The 15,435-nt window shown below is 37.2% G+C and overlaps 3 protein-coding genes across 6 annotated transcripts; all 3 read right to left on the reverse strand.

Moving 5' to 3' along the window:
- Positions 1-392: 392 nt before the first annotated feature.
- Positions 393-2,895, reverse strand: LOC103448850 (uncharacterized). The gene is made up of 4 exons (XM_008388112.4): positions 2,615-2,895; positions 1,898-2,032; positions 1,565-1,651; positions 393-879 (listed from the first exon to the last, which is right to left on the reverse strand). The coding sequence occupies exons 1-4, from the start codon at positions 2,738-2,740 to the stop codon at positions 682-684; spliced, it is 546 nt and encodes a 181-aa protein (XP_008386334.2). The 5' UTR covers positions 2,741-2,895; the 3' UTR covers positions 393-681.
- Positions 2,896-4,018: 1,123 nt separating this feature from the next.
- On the reverse strand, positions 4,019-8,003 carry LOC103448727 (uncharacterized). Its single transcript, XM_008387996.4, has 7 exons — positions 7,578-8,003; positions 6,701-6,928; positions 5,884-5,957; positions 5,183-5,342; positions 4,928-5,047; positions 4,709-4,817; positions 4,019-4,403 (listed from the first exon to the last, which is right to left on the reverse strand). Exons 1-7 carry the CDS (start codon positions 7,803-7,805, stop codon positions 4,222-4,224), a joined length of 1,101 nt encoding a protein of 366 aa, XP_008386218.1. The 5' UTR covers positions 7,806-8,003; the 3' UTR covers positions 4,019-4,221.
- Positions 8,004-8,629: 626 nt separating this feature from the next.
- On the reverse strand, positions 8,630-14,424 carry LOC103448728 (protein SAWADEE HOMEODOMAIN HOMOLOG 2). Of its 4 annotated transcripts, none has more exons than XM_008387997.4 (9): positions 14,091-14,424; positions 12,054-12,139; positions 11,930-11,975; positions 11,627-11,789; positions 10,490-10,565; positions 10,268-10,319; positions 9,892-10,035; positions 9,636-9,755; positions 8,630-9,182 (listed from the first exon to the last, which is right to left on the reverse strand). In XM_008387997.4, the coding sequence occupies exons 1-9, from the start codon at positions 14,142-14,144 to the stop codon at positions 8,817-8,819; spliced, it is 1,107 nt and encodes a 368-aa protein (XP_008386219.1). In that variant the 5' UTR covers positions 14,145-14,424; the 3' UTR covers positions 8,630-8,816. The 4 variants fall into 4 exon arrangements, with proteins under 4 accessions (XP_008386219.1, XP_017191474.1, XP_070664761.1 ...); XM_017335985.3 differs by having other exon boundaries at positions 8,630-9,194; positions 14,091-14,377; XM_070808660.1 differs by having other exon boundaries at positions 10,490-10,559; positions 14,091-14,368.
- Between the last annotated feature and the right edge of the window lie 1,011 nt (positions 14,425-15,435).

A 15,435-nucleotide genomic window follows, 5' to 3' on the forward strand; every position in this document is an offset into this window, starting at 1 on the left:
AAAATCTAAGCTTGCAGGGCCATTCATACCTTGGAGAAGCCGGCCGTGTGATCAAAACTTGCATACAGTTGAGAATATATTCACATTTTTAATAGCACTCGTAATGTCCCGATGAAAGCCAAGACTTCCATATAGTGGGAGATGAACTTTCATAACACAAATATACTATTATCATTACGTCACGTCCCATGTAAGTAGATCTCTTATTCGTATTTTGGTTTCACATTATGACAACTATACGCTTGATATTTTAGCCGCTAACATTGGTCAAGATCTAACAATTATAAGTTTCGGTATATAGTATAATTTTCATTTTAATTTGGAACAAACGATATGAAAATTGCCTAAATTCATCCAAATCATGGAGGAGAAATATTCGAACTTGGGCCGAAGACATTGCTTGAACTATTGAAAGTTTTAACGAAAAATCCACGGTACTGTTCACTTTAACGAAAAACCACATTTTTACACTAAAAAGTCAAACCTGGTACTATTCACTTTACCCTTTATTTTGTCCTTATCATTTAAACTCAAAGTTTTCAAACTCTTTTCATTAGTTTCCTTTTAACTATTTTGGCTAAACTCATGTCCTGCACACGTTCCAAGGAACACAAAACACGTTCCGGCCAGGGCACAGCTGAGTCCCAAGACAAATACGAAATTTCCATTTCTGTACATCATTCATAGCTTGGAAGCAGCATCAGTATGGAGGAAATCACAGGACATTGCTGGCTTTTGGTCTTGTAACATTGCTTGGGCGTGCCATAACTTAAAGAAATCTAGCCAGCTTCTTCCCTGGACCAGTTGCTCCATCTCCTGCAGTTTGACCTTTAGACATTGCACTTCTTTTTCTATATCTGTCCCCCTTTTCTTCAGTCCCTATATTTTCAAAATGTAAAGAATAATAGTTACTCATGATCTTTCTAACTTAGCAGATAGAGAGAGATAATTAGGATAGTAATTTTTCAGACTCTCGGTTTCTTCTTATTACGCAGTTCTCTCGTTGTTTGTCCGTTGATTCTCCTTTGATATGTTTAATCAGAAGGCTAGAACGGAAGGAATGAGTGTACGGCAGAAAAGAGATCACGAAAATCACTTCCCTGCGGTTGAATGTTGACTCAGACAACAGCTGCAAGCCTGCAACTTGTGCTCTAAATTTCACCAAGTAGGGAAGATTTTTATTAAAAAGTCGATGATCACATGAAATCAAACGGCTAAATCCTAAGGGGTCATCTTTTAGTAGTTTTCGACAGCTCTTGTTCAACCGCAAACTACTTAAGGCTTAGGGCCGACCCGAGGGCAAGGCGAGCAAAGGCCGACGGTCTTGAACTTCATGTTGCAGAAAGAAGTCACATTAAGAAAAATGCATGGTTTACAAGTAAAACTCGAACTATAGTTCGCCTAGCGCTTCTAAACCCATTGGAACTGCCTCTATTATACTTGGTACTCATATTTTTCCTCTTTTTTGTGGCATTACATATACGTTCCTTTCAAGAAATCGCAAACTGAATCCAAGAACCAAAGCCTCCCTCCGAAAAGAAGTAGAGAAAGGCTTGTGGGTTACCTCTATTTCTTGCTTGCGCTGTTCCTCCTTCCTAGCTTCTGATCTAGCACTTCTGTTCACCTCATAGATAACAGCGAGTCCTGCAACCTATAAGTAAACAAAGCAGCCGCAAATCTTACGTTTGTGATTAGTTTCTAGTGGCCTATATGAAAAATCTAATTACAAAAACAAATAAGATGTCATCAAATATATATCAATGCAGAAGATAAGAGCAAACATGAAGTTTATATCTCTGAACCTGCATACCATACAGGTTTTCCTTCCTCAACGGTGACGCAATTCTGAAACCTAGAGACACTGAAAAAGCATATAGGTAATGCGGCAGCTAGTTACCGAGAAGATAACAAGTTCCCCAAGAAACTCAGCAGCAGCTCCAACAGCTTTTGCTTCATCCAGAGGACGGATCACAACATCTATTGCGCGTCCATATAGACGTCTTTGGAGATTCGTTGTGAAACGATAGTTCGCCTGATTACAGTAGCAGGGGTTACTGCATTATACATCAGTTTAAAACAAGAAATAGATTGGATAAAGAACACAAAAGTTGAAGTGCCACCATCCATGGGAATCCATATATTGAATTCTGAGGGCCTTCGAAATTCAATGTAAATTAGAGCATTAGTCACTGAACTTAGGAACCGGGTTTTAATTTGGTCCTCGAACTCAGTTGTTCGATTTAAAGGTGCATAAACTTTATAAATACAGAAGAAAATTGTTGGAAGAACGAAAACTATGTGATCTTCTTGCTAGTTATGTTTGGCTGATCCTTGACCATTGGTGAAAATTGACATCAAATACTAACAAAATACATCAATTGATTTGAGGTGTTTGACAAAAGTCCCCAACCAAAAAGGAAGAACCCGCTTAAAAACTCGAGCTTCTAGCAAATATCTATCAACTACATGTAAATTAGGCTACAGTAGTACTCCTCTTTTGAACCCAAGTTTGAATTTTCCTTCCCGTAATTTAGTTTAGAATTAAATTAGACTATCGCTCGAATTAAAAAGCAATTACATCTACAAGACAGCGGGAAACAGAGAGTAGACGTACCTGGGCGAGGCCGATGATGTACTCGCGGAACCTCGGGTGCAAACCGGCCTCGGCTTTGAGCCTATTCGCGATGGGTTTCGAAATAGTTCGTACGGCTAGTGTTCCAAGCTTAAACAATGGAAACATTCTTCTCCCTCTCTCTCTCCCTGATTCAATGATTTGTAATGCGTGTGTGCGTATAAGATTATTGGGTGTGTAAAATATTTTGGATGCTTGACGAGCAAGAAAGAGTGCGAGATAAGAGAATGATTAGCGGGATGGAAGGTAAAAAACTGCTTCTCTGGCAAGTCAATGGTAACTTAGGTTAAGAAGAAGACTCTTCTTATATTTTTGACCAATTCACAAATAGGTAATAGATTTAGGGTAATGCTATCCACGCATGCCTTCTTAATTTTCACACATCCCTCTCAATTTTCGGCCGTCGGATTGAATACTTGAAAAAGATCACGGCCATAAATTAATAAGGGTGTGTGTGAGGTAATAATGGGTGTGAACAACACTATCCTAAATTTATTATACCCAAAAAAAAAAAAGGGAAGTCAGAAATAGATTTATGGGCAGTGTTAGTGGCCTTCACTTGTTCTATTTCTCCCCAAAAAGTAAAAATTCAAAAATAGATTATCTGATTTATGCAATTTGGATAACGCGATATTCAAAACTACTTTAATGTACAGGATGGAGATTGAACTCAGTTGTAAGGAGGCAGAAACCACCGTCTTTCTGTTGGGTTTGTTTTAACTTTTAGTTACGTTGAAAGGCATCCTATTACATACATGCCCTAGTCCTAACTCGTTAATATAAAGCCATGTTTGGTGCCTAGGATTGGATTGTGTTGGACAACTCATTTGGTTCAATGTATGTTAAAGTAATCGTTTTGTCCACGATAAATGAAATAGATGGGATAGTCATGAAAAAACTCTCTCTTCTAATTCTCTACAAAATGGTAGGTCTAGGCTTTCTTGATAACTAATTCATCTTCTACCTCCAACTTAAACAAAATTTAAAGTTGACGTCTATTTCTACCTTCAACATATAATGAATTCTCCGATAAAATACATATAATGAATTCTCCGATAAAATTCAATCCTAGTCACCAAGCGTGGCTTAATGGTTCTATATTTTTCTGCATCATAGGGAAAGAAGGACTAATTAATTGGTACAAAGCATGTACCATTGCACCTTGAAACATATAATGATATGTAGAAAATTGATTTCATTTTATTGGTACTGTTTTCCAGTCGCATTGAGCAAAAGTTTGCAATCACAATGAAACATTGCACGTCTCTTTAAACCGATATGTTGACGACAAACTAATCTCGCCCAATCCTTCCCTATTTTCACCAAAAAAAAAAAGCAGTATGTTTAACGTAAGCTATCGACTAACGATTTTGAGGAAAAGGCTAATGACTTCAAAGTACATGGATATATAAAAACTTTCAACTAAAACTTGCAACTCCTGTACAACTTCCAGCTTTTATTGTATGGAGAAGGCCTAGGATGCTCCAAACAAATGGTATGAGTGTAACCAAGAAAGATGCTAAAGGCAAATAGAGTGGTAAATGGCAAAAGTGTAGGGGCAAAACCAGTACAGGCTAGTGTAATTTTCTTCAGTCAAATTCGAGCACTATTTTCCCGTGGATCTGCTTCTTCTCCTTTGCCTCGTGAGCCTCTATCACTTGAGTGATGGGAAACGTTTTCTCCACTGGTATATTCAACTTTCCGGTTTCAGACAGCCTTCGGATCTCATCTAACCCTTCTGAGTCGGCTCTCATATAAGTCCACCAGTACTCTACATCATCAACAGAAAAAAACACAACCTGTGTAAATGACAACCTAAAGATACCTTCGACAGCTTCCATATGTTTCTACGGGTTCCTTTTGCTAACTTTAATGAATAAAAACCTATTGTCCAAATGCAAGAACTTTAAATGTATAACCTAAAACAGCTATACAGACAGACTGCAAACATACACTTAGGCCTGATAAAGGGTAATATCATAACATGCGTTTAGGGCATCAGATGTCACTCTACAAATAATGGGCTTAAAGTGTGCAGCATGATGAAACATGTCTCAAAAGAAATGTTGGATTTACCTATTCCGTGAGAATACCGGTACTTAATCTGTTTCTTCAGTAAAGCAGCTGTAGCAACAGGAAGCCCAATAGCTATTCCATACCTATCACTCAAAGATGCTGCGTCACCCTACAATAAAACAAGGATAACAATCCTTATGAGCATCTGTGGAAAAATTCTGAAAGGAAACATCAAAGGTCCCTATGAGAGAAGTAATGCTAACAGTTCCCATCTCCTACCTGAAGTGTCATGTAGTGCCCACCTCTCTTTAAAAAGTTTATGCATATTCTTTCGGTCTCTGGCCCGCCAATGGTATCCAATACAGCATCAAACTTCCCCCTTATTGTGAATTCAATGTTCTGTAAATTAAACATGTTAACTCAAGAAAGAAATCATTCTTGGTTTTAACACCCATATGAAACAAACTATTACATGAGTTTCACTCAGCTTATGAGATGAAATGAAAGCTAGGTAATAGTTGATTACATCATCACCTCAGCAGTATAGTCAACAGCCTGCTCAGCACCAGCTGCCAATACTCGATCTATACTTTTCTTTCCACAGGTAGTTGTAACATGGCAGCCTCTGGCTACTGAAATCTGAATTGCAGCCAAACCTACAGCTCCTCCACCACCCACAACTAACAGCCTTTGGCTGTAGAGATAAGATGCAGTAACAAAAGGATGCAAAACTGTTAATGACAGCTTCCACTGAGACAAGATGCAATAATCATATTATCACCACCTTCGACCATTGCAACTATCAACAGTACAAGTACAACTATCCAGCTCAAACCAAAGCCAAAAAAAAAAAAAACTAATAAAAAAGATTAAGCTGCCTCTCAATCCATGTTTAGCAAAGACACAGCAACTCGAAAATAAATGTCATACTTTCTTTTACCCCATTTTACCTAAAAATGCATGAAAGATAGTAAAAATTTGGACAAAAAAGTTCATCATCTCTAGTAAAGTGAAACACATTATGGAAAGTAACATCCAGACAAAGACAATCTTCTCTCATACTGTTAACTAGAAAAAGGGTGAAAAAGAGAAGATTAAAACAATCACTAACCCATGTCAAAATGACAATGGCTTTGTAACCCAAAAAATGGAAGAATCTGCTGACAACAGTTTTAATAGAAGAATTCATGAAATGTCAAAGGAAGGAAGTTAATATATGAGATATATTAACATACCCCTCAGCTATCCTAGCAGTACTTATGAGAGCACGCCAAGCAGTCAGAGCAGCAAAAGGAATGGCACTTGCTTCCTAGAATCACACAGAATAACATAAGGCCAAATTGCATTGTTAGAAGGCAGTTAACAGAATGTGAAATATTAAAACTCTCGTGAACATAACAATATATATCACCTCATGAGAAGAATTGATAACATAGTATGTTGACATTGCATCTTGCATGGAATTTCAACACCTATAACTCTATAAGTCACTTTCAATATTTTCTAAGACAAGATAACAATGGAAGTAGAAACAGAACAAAAAGTTTTCAAAAACCCCTACAATTCAATATTCTCCATGTCTAATATGCACCCTCCCCTTTCCATACCCTAGTTAACCTACAAGAATTTGATGTTTCCTCTTAATGCTATCTTTCCATGTTCATGAAGCAACGTGCTGCTTAATGATTAAGCTTGAATAACTCTTGAGTTCCATATCAGGTAGTTTCTACTTCAGTTCATCTAACGAATCTAAGCTAAGAAAACTGTTTGTTTCTACTTCTATTTCTGCTGTGCAAGGCGGAAAATTCAAATTTGAATGTTTGTTCTCTTGCCCTTCACTGGGTTTTGAAGCTAGTGAACCTTTCAAAGCTAATTTTTCACAAGTTAATCAAATAACAAAACCGAAAGAACAAACTTTTTGCGTAATAATAAATTTGACAGCATGAAGAATAATAGAACACATAGAGAGAAACCAAATCAATAAAATCCAAAAGGTCTCCACGAGTAACATTTTACAGTTCTTTGGTAGAAACCAAGTACAAGAATATTTACCACATGTGTAACTGATGATGGTTTTGGTGCAAGTTCCTCTTCTGATAGAATTGCATAGTCAGAATAAGTACCCCTTACAGCAGTAGGATGCAATGCACCAAAAACTTCTTGTCCCACACTCAATCCTCGAACTGAATCTCCCGTAGCTGCAACTTCACCGCTAATATCACGACCCAAAATAATAGGTAAAAGAGGTCCATATAAGGAACGACCATAGCCAGATCGTATCTGAAAAAAAATAAAAAAACAGAGCACTGAATACAAAGATAATCTTATTGCAGAATATAACTGTACTAGTGATCTGCAACCTCAGGCGTATGACAAAAGTAATATCAAATAACTTTAGGAGAGTTGAATCAGAGGGTTCAAATTATCAATGGACTGGTTGTCACAATAGCAAAAGAGAAAATGTAAGAAAAAATTATTGGCAAAAATTTTAAGACATTAAAGAACTAAAATTCGTGCTTTAACAAAATTAAATCGATGGAACACGAAAAAAAATGATGTATGGGTTTGAAAATTAATTTATATCTGGTCACTACAACAGAAAATAACTACAAACATCTAAGATCAGTAAAAAACACAAAATGTAGACTTTGTAGCAGAAAATGAACACAATCCACTACTAGCCTTAGAAGCATCATTGCATTATAAGCAGCTGAATTACTAACAAATTATATATATATATATATATATAGATACATATACAATTGGATTGCCACAAATTTAGCTCAAGTTATTGTTGGAATTTGAAGAACAAATGGAGAAAATGAGCTGAAAGTCAAACAATTGATTACCCTTACTTTCTCGGCAACCAAACAGAGCATGGAAATGCAACAAAGGGATCGATCGAAGAAAGAGGTGAAATTTGACTCACTCTGGTATCGAGGGGATTGACGGAGGCGGCACGAGCGCGGACGAGGACCTCATGGGGTTTGAGATCAGGGACTTCGACATTGGGCCGGAGCTCCAGAACCTCCGGCCCGCCGAAGCGCGGCAGCACCACGGCTCTGCAGCTGGTGACGAAGCGCCGGAACCCTACCTTGAGGTGGTGATTGGAGCCGGAGACTGAGGCTCTGAAGCTGCGCGACTTAAGAATTCGCATTGTTCCTTTGCGATCGAATCCCAAAAGCTCAGTGCATCAGAGAGAGAGAGAGAGAGATTTAAGGGTTTTAGAGACAAGGAAGCGTGGGAAGTGAATCTCGGTGAGAGAGAGAGAGAGACGTGTCTGTGTTTCGGTCCGCAGAGAAGGAGAGGGGGTTCGGTCGTTATGTTCCACACTGCGTGGTGGCGCCTTTGCTTTGTTGGATTTTGCAGGGACCACATTTGCTTGGGCTTTCGGATTAGTATTTTTGCTAATTTTTCATTACTTTTTTTTCAATATTTCTGTTTGGTTTTTGACATACATGTGATAATTCATACTAAATTCATCAAATTACGAGCAGGGAGATTCGAAAACGAAATTTTGAGTGCAAAGGCGAATGCTTTTAACTAACTAAGTTACAAATCACCGGCAATATTTATGTTTGTTAGTTTAAGCAAATTTTATACTAATCTACATTAGGTCATTTCCGATCATGAAAAGCTAAACGTAATCCTTAACTATGTTTTAGCCCTTCAAAAATTAATATTTAAACAATAACGTATGGCTAAATTTTTTTCATTTCCACCTATGCAAGGTTAAATCTTTCTATTTTAGCTTAAGATGCACATGTTCTGACCCGTCACGAGGATTGCTTTGGCTGGAGACGAATTTTGCGCAGACTCAAGCTAAAAGTGGCTTATAACCATTAGTAACGTCACGTGACTTACACGTGAAACTAACGAAAAGTTACAACAATTGACGCCGGAAGGACATTGGTACGAATTGAAATTTGAGTGAGGCTCAAAACCAAATTAAAAGCTTAGAGGAATTGAAATTTCCCAAAATAATTAACTGAAAGCTTTTTGATTGAACAACTGAAGGCTACAATTGAAATTATAAAATCTCTCACAACACTTTTCAACTAGTCTTGTCATTCAGAATTAGTATACAGGGGACGCTCATACTCAGTTCACACATTGATGAAAATTGTGTTGACACCAAGGGGCTGACAATTTTGTCAAAAGCAACCTACTAATTTCCTTTTGGCACGGCTGAGACCGAGCCACCGGGAGCGGCGACTGTAGCCGGCACGCTTGTGACTACAGTACTACTTACGGGGGCATTAGAATTCCCTGCACTAACAACCGTGCTGATTTCAGTTCTCAATTCTGGAGTTGTAGCTTGGGTGGGTAAAGAAGCAGCAACATGAAAAGTTGGGGGCACATGCGCTGCTTCTGCATTCTGCTGGTTTTGCATCATTTCGCCGGAAGTAGCAGAAACCATAAAATGCTCCATACTTTTCCGCTCTGCTGATATTGCCTCGTTCACAGCATGCAGTTGCTGCAACCTGTAATCTGTTTCAGGCCGACGGCAGACCTTTCTCAATGGAACAATTTCCTGGCACAGTGAATGTTAAGAACAAAAAACAAAAGGTTACGGTAATCAGTAATTGTTAAGGAATGAACGGCAGGAGAAGGATTTAATGCCAATATGGCCCCATATATTAAGTGAAAACGAAAATTTTCCCTTGCTTTTCGGGGCTAGTAGTGTCCCGTTTTTGACAAAATTGTTTTGTGGTCAAAAGGACACACCCTCAGAAAGAATTTAAAAGATAATATTCATCATAAGAGCATGTCAAGATAACGTATAATTTTCTTTCAAATTTTAAATTCAACTTTGATTTAAGGGAGCACATAGCTTTTGCAGGCTGCTTGTGTCAACACCTAAGCTGGATTTATGTATAACACCACTTTAAAAAGAATTCCCGGCAGTAACACGAGGAAATAAAATAAGAGAGACTGAAACACGCGGAAAACAAAATCATAACAAAATACACAGGCAGTTTTATACCTCGGACTGATCATGAACATAGCGCACTAGAAACCTACATCGACATCCTCTTACATCATGTCGTCGTCTTTGAGCATCAAGGACATGGGCATCAAAGTACAAGGCCTGCTCTTTACCTTCCTGAAAAATTCAAATACATACAATTCCCAAGAACTGATCAGAAATAACTTCTCTCAACTTTTAATTTCTGCCAATGAACTTCTTGTAACCATTGATCTAACATGGTTCTTTCAAAGACATTAAATATGAATGCCACCTGAAAGCATAGTATGAGATCTCCGGGGAGAACTGCAACACATTCTGATGATTCACACGGGAGAGAGCGCTGCCTGACATGCTTTCGTACGTTAACCCACTCATCCTCCTCTGGTCCAAACCCAGCAAACCGAACCAGAACTTCCTGAAACGGCCAGCAAGATTCATTTTACAACATATGTCATAGTATTAGTTGGGATCGAAGACCAGTTCAATTTCAGTTCAAGCAAATGTTTGAGGATAATAAAAAACTATAATGGGTTTTCTAATAAAAATAAGGAACTATAGTAAAAAGAGAAATTTATAATAAAAATCTATAATTGGGTCCTTTTTAACAACTTGCGGTACATGAAGGGAATCTGAGCTTAGAAAATTACCGGATTACCAGTCTCCAAATTTCTATGAGCTAAAAAGTTAGCAACATCATACCTGAGCACAAAAGACAATGAAATCCTAAGACTAATGATAATTCAGTTATGAGTCCAATTACTGAAAAAACGATAATCATTGTTGACAAAAAAAATTATATTATTGGAAGGAGAGAAACACTAACAAGCCAGTAACTGGAACTCGTTAAAATAAAGGAAAGAGATACTAACCATGCACCATCCCTCCCAGATTTAGCTTCAAACTCATGGATAGCATTTTCAGTAACACCCTTTCCTGAGCCTGGAACTGGTCAATAAATGAAAATAAGGGCAAGAAAGATCCGAGGTATGCTGAAGAGATAGATAAAAACGGGCGTACAAAGTAACACCCTCTACAGCTTCTGTTTCTATTGTCTACTATTGTCTATGTTAAGCAATGTTTAAAATGGGATTCTATTGTCTATGTTACTTCTGATGTGGCCAAGAATAATTGGATAACAACAAATAATAGAATGACACTCAAGGCGTCATTCTAAATTCTCTGCGTTTAATAGTGAAAAAAGGGTCCTTCTATTCTCTGCGTTTAATCCTGGGCTATAAAAAGATAATATGATATTATCCAAACCATTTGGAGAGTTGATAATGTGTCGGCCATCTCATGTGTCACAATACGACTCATACAGAACTGAAGTTGAAAGAAAATGCCCTCTTATTGGCTATTACCTATTCACAATTCATGTATCTGTAGAAGAACCTGCAGCAGTACTACTATTCTTCTCTTTTGCTTTCATAGAAGTAGATAGACACCATTTGTACGGAGAGAAATTTCTCTTATCAATGGTAAAAAACGTTAGGCTATCGATTTTCTAAAACCTACAAACTGAACCTCCCTTGATCAGAATTTGACTGTAAATCTTTTTCTGAGTGACTTGGACTAATAAGAAATACCTAAAATAAAAGTCGTCTCCTCCATTACGACATCCCTCCTTGGCAATTCATGAATGTACATAAATGCACTCAAATGTACACCAGTTAACGTAAATGATTATAGTAAGTTATATCAGAAGCATCTTATATACTTAAAGACCAAAAGATGGTCTTATTAGGATATACGGTTTAACATATTTCTAGAACATTAAGCTTCAATGATGTTAATTGACCACAAATCTATGCGACAAGGAAGTCCAAGATATTATGGCACATACAGATGATTAAAGAAACAAATTCAAGTAAACACCCTTAATATAGGATAACCAACACACGATCAGACAAGTGACATGAGCATATAATAACCCCAGAAAAGTAAGCCCTCAACAAAGGAAAATGAGAAAGAATATGAAACTAAAAATAGAGTAGGTTCCACCGTACCAGGAGGAGCATGTATAGGAGCAGCAATCTGCTGAGGGCCTTGAGGAACATTTCTCGCTGCAGCCGAATCATCACGAGACATAGGTGACACATCTAACTTCCCAAGAACCTTGCTTGATTTTGCCCTAATAGCATATCGCCTATTTTGGAACCAATTCCAAACCTATAAATATATGAAGATTGCAAATTAGAAATAAAGTTAAAATGTTTTTTCATATCAATTTCAAACCCTATAAAGCTGGTTCGAAAGTACAAGCAGAATAAATGAGATTCCTTTACAGAAAAATGGAAAAAATTTCATACTTGTTTCATTTGTACTGTAATCTTGCCCTTCCGCTCTGGTGATTCACTACACCAAAGAAAAATGTCTCATATTTTTTTAAGCTTAGAAGAACATAATCTATTCAAATTCTGAAACAAGGCACACCTGAACTTATCTGCAAGGGCCATAAGCACTTCACGTGATGGCATTGTGTTATTGTATTGTTGCAGAATAGCTTCCATCTCCGTAACCTAATTATGACCAATTCGTACATGCTGTCATTAAGGTTTAAAATAGCAACTACCTTAAAGAAAAATTATTCAGTAATCATCCATAATAATCCTCTGAAGAATGGTTTTTGTGTGGGAAGAAAAAGAGAAAAAATAACAATGTACCACAACCCACTAGGTATTATATGCAATTACCCAACAGCTCCTGATAAGTGTGCACTGCAACCAATAACCCACTGGGAGGAAGTTCGTTTCTTTAATCTCCATGTTTGCTTTTCAATTTTTTAATTTGTTGCCTTAACTTTCAGCAACAAGCTTTACTACAAGACTAAGATCAAGCACCAGTGCACCACCATTTTAAAAAATTAAATCCAGTATGAAACATGAAAAAGGGTACAAAGTCTTTGACTTCATTTGGCGGTTCAAGTCGTTTATTGTGCATTCCATATTAGTTCCATTTAATTTATAAACATGTCCTGCAAAGCATTCAGATTCACTTTCATGCACTCACAATATAATTTTGTTTCTTTATATGTTTTTATATTTCTCATTATTCCATCTTAGATGCATTCATTCTATTTTCGTTGGCATTATTCTTTCTTTCAATATAGCACGAAAAAAGTTCTACACAAAACACGTAAAAAGTCACTAATAAGACGCGCGCAGCGTGCATAGAAAAAGACAATAAAGAAAGCCTTCGAACACATGGACAAAGACATTAAAGGAAGCTTTTTGCGCACTGGAGCACGTACATGGAGGCTAGTAGTTAAAAATGTCAGAATCCAATCATATATGCATATGGAATATGGATATGCAATATGCGTATATAAGAGGTAGGACCAGTTAAAAAGTGAAAATTTCCTTCGTGGAACTTCTCCATTTCTTATGAATAATTACTTGTATACCTACATTGCTTATGTTGTGATTCCATCAACTGATTTTAAAGTATTTAAACATTTGATTGTGTGGAGGAAAAATATGATTATCTGTTCAACAGAATTGACATCCAAGGACAATTTTATGCAAATATGGATGCATTTTAAGTTTTTAACTAATACAGAGCTCTCATTAGGGTAAATTAACAACCAATAACGGGTCTACAATCCAAACTGGACTTTATGGTCCTACCATGCACATACCATTACCAGATTCCAATTTGATATTGAGAAGAGAGCTAAATGTTAGAAATAAAAAAAGGTACAAAAGGTTTATTTCAGATGTACTCTAAATGTTCAATCCCAAACCCCTCAAATGCAAAGGCGATCATCAAGGGGTGCTTTCAGTTTCCACCTGTGCTTTTAGTGAAACAGCAATAAAGTCGTGAAAAGATGCAGGATTTCAGAAGCCAGGCCTATTCCATTTTACATACTTTTGTTAAGTATCTATACCACGGGGAATGCGCACAGAAAGAGCCCGCCAAATCCAACAACAAACTGACTACACAAAGGCATTATTTACAACAGACCAGCAAGACAAACCATCCGATCCATATGAATTACACCACGAAAAGCTTATCAAACAGAGTTTTAACAACATTTTCAAGAAACAGAAGATCGATCAACGGAATTCTAAACATTCAAAAATTTTAAATTTTTTCAAGAAAAAACTGTGGTACCATCACAAAAAAAAACCTAAACAGGAATCAAAAGCACAACCCAAAAGCTCGGGGAAAAAACCCCTGAAATCTAACAGACCCATTTAAGAATCACGACTCTGAGTTCGAAATTTGACATTTTCTACTTACACATACAAAATTTCGAAACCCCCACTTTCCAAAATCCAACTCCAATACAAAATTCAGCACACGCGCAAACATGAGAATAAAAAACCTACGAAAACCCAACAAGAACTCCACCTCTAATTTCGAAATGTAGCAGATTCCCAAACACAAACAACAATCCTAATCAACAAAATCGTCAAAAGATGAACAAAATTGAAGAACAAGAGGAAGAAGAAGGAGAAGAGAAGGTACCTCGGACTGGACGAAGCGGAAGGCAGGGCCTCCGTTGCTCGGAGGCCGACCCATAGCAGCTCTCTCTACGCCTGGAACTCCAACGAGCAAAGGAGAAACTTCAATTGATATGTTTATTTTGTGCAGAAGAAGCAAAAGGGAAGTTGGAGACGAGGACAGGAGAGGTGGGTTTTCGAAAAGTGCGTTATGTGAGTGTGAGGGAACAGACAAATCGCAACAATTTATACTCGCAAATTCTGGGAAAGGAAACAAACGTTACCACCGAAATTTAGAGAGAGAGAGAGAGAGAGCAGGTGGGTTTTTGGTTTGGGATGTGCTTTTGGGATTTGGATCCTCTCCGACGCAATTGGTCGGATCCTTTTGATCGGTGTTTGTGGGCTGTTAGATTTTTATCCAACGGCTACAATTATTATAACTTTTAGAGAGCTCCATGTTTGTAGCCGTTGGATAAAAATTCAATGACCCACAGACATCGGTCAGGAGAATCCCGACCAATTGCCTCGGAGAGGATCCAAATCCGTGCTTTTGAAGCCCAAATAAAACCAAAATTTGGGGGCAAGGCTTTTAGCTTTTTAACTAGTTTTGGGATGTCATTTTCATGTTGCTACATACGAGTCCTTTAAGCGTTAGATTTAACTTCATAATTATTAAATTTTTTATTTTAATCTTAGTCGTTCATTTTTTATCATGAAGATGTACTTTCATGGGAGAAAAATTGCTACTTTTGCAAAAAACCAATAAGCCAAAATGTGTCTTTTACAATTTTACAATTTTTACCTTTTATTTCTAGATATCCTTGTATTTAGAAATCTATTCAAAATGGACCCTTATGGTAAGGATCCCATCCTTAGGATTACTTTCTTTAAAAGGCAGTAAAAGAAAGAAATGGAAGAAAAACGAACTCTAATATTTGTGTATAAAATCCACTATTCTAAAAATCATTGCCTAGTACCACCTAGACGCTAGGTGGCTGGCTACCGCCCCAATTAATGAAAGGCGTTTAAAAATTAAAAAACGACGCCTAGATCTGCTGAGGCGGCCGTCTAACCTGCCCAGACCTGCCTAGACACCCGCCTAGGCCGCAACTTATTTAGACAGAAAATAGATAACTTCCATTTTACATTTATTTTTTTCCAATAAATTGTAAGATACTTGTTGCATACTTAAATGAACACACATTATATCCTTATTTCACATGTTTTCTTTGTGTTCCAATACTTCATAATATATATGCATTCTATTTTGTAATTTATGATGAAATTATATATTTTTTAAGTATATGCATACGCTTATTTACATGAAATATGATATATTTACTTAAATCTGCCTAATCTGCCTAAGCGCC

This window comes from Malus domestica, chromosome 11 (assembly GCF_042453785.1).
Source record: "Malus domestica chromosome 11, GDT2T_hap1".
NCBI classification, from domain to species: Eukaryota; Viridiplantae; Streptophyta; class Magnoliopsida; order Rosales; family Rosaceae; genus Malus; species Malus domestica.

What these genes read in the sequence shown, in the direction of transcription:
- LOC103448728 (XM_017335985.3), bottom strand. Translation starts at nt 14,144, where the DNA reads ATGGGTCGGCCTCCGAGCAACGGAGGCCCTGCCTTCCGCTTCGTCCAG. An exon ending in TCTGGGAGGGATGGTGCATG is followed by an intron (nt 10,320 to 10,489) that starts GTTAGTATCTCT and finishes TTTTGTGCTCAG; the next exon opens with GTATGATGTTGCTAACTTTT. An exon ending in ATCTCATACTATGCTTTCAG is followed by an intron (nt 9,756 to 9,891) that starts GTGGCATTCATA and finishes TGAATTTTTCAG; the next exon opens with GAAGGTAAAGAGCAGGCCTT.
- LOC103448850 (XM_008388112.4), bottom strand. Translation starts at nt 2,740, where the DNA reads ATGTTTCCATTGTTTAAGCTTGGAACACTAGCCGTACGAACTATTTCG. An exon ending in ACATCATCGGCCTCGCCCAG is followed by an intron (nt 2,033 to 2,614) that starts GTACGTCTACTC and finishes TACTGTAATCAG; the next exon opens with GCGAACTATCGTTTCACAAC. An exon ending in GGGAACTTGTTATCTTCTCG is followed by an intron (nt 1,652 to 1,897) that starts GTAACTAGCTGC and finishes GTTTACTTATAG; the next exon opens with GTTGCAGGACTCGCTGTTAT.
- LOC103448727 (XM_008387996.4), bottom strand. Translation starts at nt 7,805, where the DNA reads ATGCGAATTCTTAAGTCGCGCAGCTTCAGAGCCTCAGTCTCCGGCTCC. An exon ending in CATCATCAGTTACACATGTG is followed by an intron (nt 5,958 to 6,700) that starts GTAAATATTCTT and finishes GTGTGATTCTAG; the next exon opens with GAAGCAAGTGCCATTCCTTT. An exon ending in ACTGCTAGGATAGCTGAGGG is followed by an intron (nt 5,343 to 5,883) that starts GTATGTTAATAT and finishes TTATCTCTACAG; the next exon opens with CCAAAGGCTGTTAGTTGTGG.